Here is a 9,383-nt window from a genome sequence, read left to right as displayed (position 1 = left end):
ACCTCAGTGTTTTGGGGGTTTTTTTGGATTCCAATCAACGCAAGACTGACATCTGGTGGCCAGGATGGAAACTGCATACATTCAAAGTTTCAAATTGAAGAATCTTTGTCACACAGCACACCACACAACAACACACACACACACACACACACACACACACGCTTTGGATGGTGGCCGGTGAAATGAGGCCTCCCCATTTAAGCCATCCTTGGCTTGTCCTGTTGCTGTGAGGCAGCAGTGCATTGCACTGCGCCAGCGTGCCACAATTGGGAATCATAATTGTGTCATGTCAACACTTAAGATTCCAATTTGTTTATTCACAGAAAAGCGACAAGATTAGCCTGAGAGAATGCCTCTTTATTGGAAGATTTTATTTTTCTGTTCACACAGTAAGGAGCACAGCTTGCGCTTTGTAATTCACCCAAAGACAACGTGTGAAAGCTACGAGCCATCGAGGGTTTGGAAATAACCAGTTTTTAATTTCCATCAAAAGGAGAAATTAGAAGATAGAGCAGAATAGTAAAAGAAAAAAAATCCAGTCTACGCCAAGTCATCGCGTTCTACTAAATGCAGAGTGAAATAATGTCAAACAAGGGTCATGAACCGTATCGAAATGCTTTTAAAAAAAGCTGAAATGCATACAGGCTGTATAGGAGTGTAAAAGACAATGACTCATTTAAACACAAAAAGTTTCATGGAGTGAAGAACCTGTTGCTGGGTAATATGCCACTCGATGAGTTAAAGTAAAAGTAAATGTAAATATAAATCCTATGTAAAGTTTATATTTATGTGAATTAAAAAAAACAAAAATCAATAATGACCCAACTCTAAACATATTTGGACAATTAATGAAATGATGAATTGTGCCTCCCCTTCTCAAAAATGTTCCTCGGCAATTCCACTCCACGGAGCAATCACGGCAAATTCGGGGCAAACAGCCTCAGTTTATATTAATACATTTTATTTATAAACACACCTGGTTTGGTTAGAATCTCAAATAAACTCGCCACACGCTCCCTAAAAATGTGACAATTTATAAAAGAACGGAGCAGGGCGCCCGGGGGGCTCATTTCATGTGGTGTCACGGCAGGCGGTGAGCCATTTGTTCTGCCATCAAACCAAAACAAAATCCCCACAGCAGAATAATTAAAAAAAATAATAATATTTTTTTTTTTAAAAGGACACGCCATCATCCCATTATCGTTTTTGCAGATATATCACACAATGTTGACACATTTACAACAGCGCCTGGCATCCCACCCCCCAGGCCTTTCAACTGGAGTGAGTCACAGCAGAAGCAGGTTGTAGGTTCTGCGACATACAGTCCGGGAAAAAACCCCCCAAAACAAAAAAAAAACAAAAACAGTTTGAGCCGTGTGAACACAACAAAACAAGATGGAGGATGGAAGGTTCCCTGCACCCTGCAAGCCCCCCCCCCAGACTCATTTGACCTTTTTGTTTTGTTCAAGATTGACACGTGTGGGAGAACTGGACCCTGCGACGCTAGTCCTACGCCGTGTCACACCACACGCGGAGGAGAGACCGCTTCTCGGACTGATTCTGAGTCATCCGAGGGGGCCGACGGCATCCCTGTGCCGGGAAAACCTGCATTCACACAGATCCTGGGGAAAAATACACGACGGGGCGTCTGGGCTGAGATTTGTAAACACAGAACACTGTATCACCCAGTCAACCCCACCCACCCACCACCCCAACCGACGACGATCAACATTTCAACATTTTGGAAGGGTCACGATCCCCCTTCGTATCCGAGACAAGACTGAGGCTACAAACCTGAGCACGGCGCGGCAATAGAACCATGGGTAAGAAATCTATAAAAGCAAAAATACAAATATTTATTTTTAACACCAATAAAATGAAAGGTATACATAAACGATATATGACCAAATGCGAGCTATGAACACGTGTCCCCAAAAGAACCAAAACGTACAACGACACACGCTTAAAAAAAAAAAAAAAAAAAAAAAAACAATCAAAGAAAAGAAAGAAGCCCTGCTTTACTTCCTACCCAAACCTCCACCTGGACTTTTCTTTCTTCCCAGCAGGGGGCGCCGGGGCTGCTCTGCCTCTACGGGGGAAGGTGGGACGGGGAGGCGGCTGAAAGTCCAAAATGCTCCTGGTGGAGAGGGAGGGAGGGAGGAAGGAAGGAAAGATGCTACCAGGAGCCTAGGGAGGGCGGGGTCAAGGTGGTGGGGTTGGGTGAGGTGGGGTCGGTGGGCTTTAGGACCGAGCGGCTCCTCCAACCTCAACCTACGAGCCGCTCTTCTCGCAAGGGGCAAGAGGAAACGAGAGGGTGGTCGGGTGGGGTTGGGGGGTCGTCTGCATCTCTAGGTGTCCTCTTCTTCCTCCTGGCGGTTGCCCACCACCCTCTTTCTCAGGACCTCGTCGTCGTGGAAACCCCGCCCCTTGGGCTCGGGACGGCCCTCGGGCGAGCCTCTCGGCCGCCGGCGCCACGCGTTGTCGCGGCCGCCGTCCTCGTCCTCGTCCTCGTCCTCATCCTCCTCCTCCTCGTCGTCCTCCTCGGCGTCGGCCTCCTGCTCCTCCTCCTGCTGCTGGATCAGCCGGGCCTGCTCCATGCTCTGCTTCTCTGGAGGCCAAGGAAGCAAAGAACAGATGAGTCAACGCATCAACGGAGTGTCAGGAAGCAGAGACGCCGCATGTTTATTCGAAAAACAAAAACACAGGAAGGGTGGTGGCATTCCACCTCAAGCAGAAGTAGAAATAGTCCAAAACTGATTTGAATCCCTAGCAGTCGGCCAACCTCTGCTATTTCCTTTACACTTCACCTAAAATGAACGTCAGTGATTTGCGTGTGATTTGGCACTTCCACCGTCTTCTCTGTAAGTGACTGAGCAATGACGCGTCTTTCCTGGAGCGCTTCCCCACACGGGGGTGTCGCAGCTCAGAACCAGGACGTGTCGGCCGCACCCACCTCCTTCTCTTCCTTTGGAAAAACTGCTCAGAAAGTGGGTGGGGCTCAGGTCGGCCGCCGTGAACCTTGATATTTCACGTGTTTCCGTCAGTTTCTTTTGATGGATGGATAAAAAAAAAACGATTTATGTAATGAACAACCATGAAGCGGTGGCCAAAACTCTGCGCGTGGGAGCCTGCGTAAACAAATAAACAAAGCCTCGTATGCGCGGCACCGGCTCAGCACACCACACGGAGCTTACGAGTCAAGACGCCAAAGATTCAAACTGTTTGAACTTTGTCCCAGTTAACGCTGAGCTATCAGGACGAAACATGGGCACGCAGCAGCATGTGTCACGCTGTCTATTTGTTGCATTAAGCTACCCAAGATAACCTTGTTTCGTGGGTTTGAACAAGTTTTAATCAGAATCAGTCTTTTTTGCCAAGTAAGTTTACACCAACAAGGAATTTGTCTCGGTGTTCGGTGCATACATGAAACAAATGTAAAACAATATGTAAAATATAAGTAAATTATATTAGAATATGTAAAATGAGGCTGTTTTTTTTAAATAAAGCTGTACAGTTTGTGCAGGGGATAGTCTGTATATTTTGGATATTCTGTATATGGGATATTGTGCATATTTCACACAGCTATTACAAGGATCACCGATATTTGGGGTTTAACTTCCATTGAACCCCCCTGTTATGCGTCGGTTTATGGCTTCATTTAAGTATATTCCTCCATGTGCGTGTTTCCTCGTGTGTGTCTCTCGTTTGTCTACAATACAGAAGACATTGAACTGTGGTGCACAAATGAAGTTAACGTTACTATGGCTAAACAGTGAAGAAATAAAGTGAAATGTCCTGATTGAAGGCAGTTACGATGGCATAAATCGAATCATCCTCGCAGACAATAGGTATTGTAAAGCACGGCCCCGGAGTACAAAACAAATTCCGGCCAAAATCGAATAAAACATGATTGAATTTAAACATCAAGACGCGGGCGAGGGCACTTGGGGTTACTCACTCTGGTAGTACTCAGCTGACGAGAAGCGGCGAGACGGGAAGACAAAATCGGCAATGAACACCAGGATCTAGGGAGACATTTTTAGGTTTAGTACGGCTTGACAGACGTGCACCAGCCTGTTCACACTGCTGCCTGGTTTACACCTGTCAGACTGGGCGAACGCAAGGTCTGCATCGCTGAATTTGTCTGTACTGTCACAATAAGCAATCAAAACTCCAAAAGTTCAGACATTCTAAACTTCAGAGGTCACAGGGAGAAGGGCTGCACCCGACTTCGAATTTTGTCAGTCCAACCGGATTCGGCAGTTCAATGCGAATATTCGGCTCTTCCCATAGGCGAGGCAGGCTCCCGCCTCGGGCGTCACTCATTTTGCTCCCCTCTCTCCCTCTCCCATGGCACCAACAATGTGCACGCTAGCGATGCGCACGCCAGAACACTTGTGTTTTTACTTTCGACGTAGGTTTTTTTATTTTTTAAGTCCGCTTATGGAACAAAATAAGTCTGGGTGGCCATATGTATGACTCTCTCCCCGATCGCCCCCTCACCCATGCGTTATGCGCAGAAAATAATATCAGGGAGTCTACGAGCCGCGGCCCGTTCCTCCGCGCTGCACCGGGGCGCATAGAGAGCAGTGTTCGCATCCATGTCTGGGCGCGGACGATTCACACATATAAAAATATATTTATGATTCCCCGCTGAAGTGTTATCCCTGTGTATTTTTGCAAGTTTCTTTTTTATCCTGTTATTGTAATGGACACTGACTGGAAAAAAACTACATAAAATTAAAAAATTAAAAAACAAACAAACACCGCTCGACTTGAAGAATCTCAGTCGACTGACGGGTTTCCGACTGATGATTCGACTCGTTGACTTTTAGGGGGGCAGCCCTAATAGGGAGTCTGTGTCCTTCGCCACATTATACTACAGACGGAAAATGACCGATTGTTGTCCTCAATGACAGATCAGTTGCGGAAGGGTACTAAAATAATAATTTTCACAATTTATACAGCAGAATAACTCACCAGTCCCAGTGCAAGGCCAGATAAGAGGGTTGCCAGACCAAAGATAACATATGAGCCCCAAACAGGAATCCCCAGGTGCTCTGTCATGTAGTTATGACAACGCTGTAAAAAAGAGACAAACAGTTATTTTACAGCAGCCGGAAAGGAATGACCGTGGTCACTTCAAATTGTACTCATACCCATAAAACAAGTATGTATTCACACCAGAATTAATATTTATATAATGTAAGGCTTATAGACAGGCTATAGTTTGCTTGCATGACAGAAAAAACAACTTGAATTAAATTGTTAAGTGTATAAATGACCTAAATTAGGAAGGGAACTTAAGTGGCTTGCAGTAAGCTTCCACACTGCTCTTCCCGGTTATGGGTCATACTCAAGTGTTTTTAACAGTAAGAACGTGGAAAGAAAATGAAATCATGACACAGATGATGCCTGGTGACCACAGCGACAGTTTCACCCGTACCATTAAGCTAGATTAGTGCATTGCATCGACTGTATAAAAACTAAAAACGCCTAAAAAGAAAAGCCAAGTAACATCTCTACAGGACGGGGGGGAAAAAAAACAATAGATGGAGAATTCATGGAGGAAAACAACAATTTTGAGTGGAACTCCAGCCTTCAAATGAAGTACAACCAATTATCATTCAAATCAACACAATTAAAATAAATTAAACAATCAAATTCCCAGACTGGTGGGAACCCCTGTTAAGGGTTGTTCACTTTGTAATGTGTCAACAAGGTCATGTTACACCAATCACATGTACCGGTCACAGTTGGTGATTCTGAGTCATGGTTCTGATTGTTTGCTGCACATTATGCAAACATATCAAACTGTACTGTGTGTAGGCCATGAGCAAGAACAATTCACACCATAAATAATGATTCACGTGGACATGAGTGTTTTGATATTCCAGGGAGGGCGAACCACTTACCCGGATAAACATGGAGAGCTTGAACAAAGCAGACATTGAATTCATTCTGCCGGGGAAAAGGGAGAATTCCAGTATTTAATCTGATGAGTTAGTTTGGGTTACATCGTAGAACGCCTGCAAAGACTGTGACTGAAAAGCAAAACCCCAAAGCTGCGACACCGCTGATTGACCTGTATGTTTCCAAACCCCAGCTAGGGCGAGTTCGCAGGTCGGCTACGGTTTTGATCTTCAGGGCCACATAATGGGGAACTTACAAAAAGGAAGACGGGCCAAACCAAGACGACACCGGTTCAATGGCCTGCCACTTCTGCTCATCAATGAAGCTAAGGAAGTCGTCTTTGGTGCGAGCCCCTTGGTACTTCCGGAACATGCCATCCTTACAGCTGAAATCAGCAGCGCACACACACACGCACAGGCACACACACAAAACACTCTAAATGACTAGAATAAAAAGCTCAATTGTGTTTCTTTCAGTTTCAGCATTTATGACGTTTCCAGTCCTAAGCACAAACATACAAAAGTCAGTATTACAACACGTTGACTGGACAGAGATCTACAGCTCTCCGAAGGACAGGAAGCAAAGTGCTACGACTACAAGTGTTTTTTTCTAAAACCAAAGGAAATTTAAAAAAAACGTTGCCCGTGGTTGTAAAGGGAGGGCGTTTGTAAAACAATATCATGCAACACTGCAGAGGGGGAACTGGTCGAAACCACAAGATATTAGAGAACTTACTGGTAAATGGTGGGAAGTGAGGTGATGATGAATCGACCACTCAAACCTTAACGGAGGAGAAGTGTGCGTTATCGTGCAGGAAGGACAGTTTCCACTCTTTAAAAAAAAAAAAAAAAAAGAGAGCTTTTGCGTTTTAGAAAATCCTAACTAGAGACAGAGTCCCCGAGGTGCGGCTCACCAGGTTGCTCCGTCACGTCCACCTTGGCTACGTTGACCCCCATGTCCTCCCCCCAGTCCGCAAACTCACTCCACACCGGCTGCAGCTGCTGGCATGCCGGACACCAGGGGGCAAAACTGGGACGAGACCAAAGGAGGGAGAACCACAACTTTAGAGGACGCGGGGAGAGAGAGGGAGGGAGAGACGCTGGGGCGGTTGTAAACGCTTGACTGTAAACAGTAACCTGAAGTTACGCTAAGTTGAGTGAACCTGACTCAGCCGCTGGCATAGCTCAGAGGACTCGGCTTTCGCTGGAAACGGCCCGACTAAGTTAACAGCACGACACAATGACAGGACAAAAACCGAAAGGAAGACGCACACGGGCGACGACGAGTACGATTAAATGACGGCGCTCAGCTAAACACAGGAAGCATGTAGCATGTAGCATGTAGCACGTAGCACGTAGCACGTAGCCTCACTGACAATTCAATCATCCACTCCCCGCTCAGGATGTCCTCCCAGTTGCCGTCGGTGATTTCTCTCGCGCTCTCCCGCTTGGCGGACACCGGCGACGACGACGTCCAGCAAAGCGCCAGGAGCACGGCCGCGGACAGCATCCTGTTGGTCCCGCTGCGCGACGTGGGGGCCGCCGCTTCCCGCATTGTGACGGACGGCAAGCAGAGCGCCATGTTGAGGGCCCCGTCGCAGGAGAGCCCGCCCACTTCCGCTGTGGCGCGGCCGCCACGGTGACGCGGCCCCGTGACGCAGGCGTCAGAACGCCGGGGCGCGGCGTGGCCCCCTGGCGGTCACCAGCGGCGCCGCAGCGCAGTTATTCTTCCTAATAGTATGAGGGTATTTGCATTTTTGGGTTGTTTTTTTTGACATTTTGAATTCGTCTTTTTTTTTTTTCTGTCAGCATTTTTTTGTCGTTATGGTTTCTAGTGTTAATATAAGATAAGACAATTAAATGTATCTTTCTCAGAATCCGTCTGCATATAAAAATGTCATTCTTGTTTTGCTTTCCTCATAAACATGGTAAGATGGCAGTGTACAGTGTACTCTCTCAAAAATCGGCAAAATGGAAGAATCATTTTAAAAACTCTAAAAAGTAATGGCATCCTGACTGCGGCGGCTTATGTCAGGTGGCCCTATTGTTGATGGAGAGATTCTGTTTCATGTGTGCATTAAGAAAAATACATTGTGTGTGTGTGTGTGTGTGTGTGTGTGTGTGTATTTGGGGGGAGGGGCTTCTTTCCAGTCTGCCCATCCACTTTGAGGCCTTCACTCTCCCCCAAAGAAGCAGAACAGTTATTATCACTGAGGACCTGCAGGCAGCCAGTGATCAGAGCACCTCCGCTCTAAAAATACGCCGCGGAGGATTCTTTTGTATGGCGCGGTGATGGCCCCCTTTCTCCAGCCATCAGCTCTGCTCTGAATACAAAATACGAAAAAAAAAACGCCCTCTCATTCTCTGCCGTCTCCGACTACACCCCTGCTCCAACTTAGTCTCGTTGGAAAATCCCCAACATAATGTAATGTTGTGTGATAATGCCCCTGGAGTGTATTATGGCATGGCCAGACATATGCAACCTCGCGCGTAACTGCATCTGAAGCTATCCTGCACGGTAACCCTTTTGAAGCAGTTCACACTATAAACCAGTTGCAGTTATTATGAGTCGCATCCTCTTTTAATAAAAATAATCAACACCCCAATCAGAATCATGATCAGAATGAGTTTACTCCGCCAGGTGCATTTACATGCAAGAGGAATTTGTCATGGTGAGGACTCTATAGATGATTAGAATTAAAAAAAAAAAATTATGAAAGTGTGAAATTAGATAATGAAAAAAATAAAATGAGAATTAAACAAAATAGAATAATAAAGTCAAAATAAAATAAAAAGTGCCAAATATACACAAATATCCAAAGAATACAAAACAGACACCATTATAACCATTGTAATGGAGTACACGGAAAAAGGAAAACCGTCAAATTCTGATAATCAATTCCATTTTGGAAGACACGTTACATTCAGTATATTTTATTCAACATTTCCTCGCGGAGACTTGTCCACGTGATGCCGGTGGAGCCCATGGAGTCCAGTCGTTTCAAGGTTTGCAGAATGACGGGCGGCGGGTGACACAGCGTGGGAGTGCGGGGGCGGGAGGAGAAGCATCCAGCATGTGCTCCGAGCGGAACACATCATCTGCCCAAGTTGGGTGTCATCCACCCACCCCCACCACCGCACCCCCCGCGTTTTCCATCAACTCAGCCGCGTACGTCGTGATCGAGGGCCTCCTTCTCTATTTTATCTTTTATATATTTTATTTTTTTCATCATCACTCTCACGTACAAGTTTCATTTCCTCCCCCCCTCCCCGCCCTCCTCCAAGCCCAGTAAATGTGTAACACAGTTATTTTAATGCAGGAACGCTGCCATCCGTCTCCATTCTGGTCCAGGCTCCAGGCTCTTCCTCCACTAAGACGTGCATTAAACCACTTGGCAGAGTTTCGGTTTTACCCCTTCTGCCCACTCCCTATTCAAGCGGCCGGGACACATTAGCCGTATCTCTACGCTT

The 9,383-nt window shown here is 46.2% G+C and overlaps 1 protein-coding gene across 1 annotated transcript; it reads right to left on the bottom strand.

Moving 5' to 3' along the window:
* Positions 1-336: 336 nt before the first annotated feature.
* Positions 337-7,737, bottom strand: tmx1 (thioredoxin-related transmembrane protein 1). Its single transcript, XM_080012839.1, has 8 exons — positions 7,289-7,737; positions 6,827-6,942; positions 6,649-6,694; positions 6,170-6,298; positions 5,916-5,961; positions 4,981-5,082; positions 3,959-4,025; positions 337-2,608 (listed from the first exon to the last, which is right to left on the bottom strand). The coding sequence occupies exons 1-8, from the start codon at positions 7,492-7,494 to the stop codon at positions 2,349-2,351; spliced, it is 972 nt and encodes a 323-aa protein (XP_079868965.1). The 5' UTR covers positions 7,495-7,737; the 3' UTR covers positions 337-2,348.
* Between the last annotated feature and the right edge of the window lie 1,646 nt (positions 7,738-9,383).

This window comes from Zeus faber (genome assembly GCF_960531495.2).
Source record: "Zeus faber genome assembly, chromosome: 13".
Taxonomy (NCBI): Eukaryota; Metazoa; Chordata; class Actinopteri; order Zeiformes; family Zeidae; genus Zeus; species Zeus faber.
The sequence above is the reverse complement of the archived record's forward strand: the minus strand, read 5'-3'. Positions and strand labels throughout refer to the sequence as shown.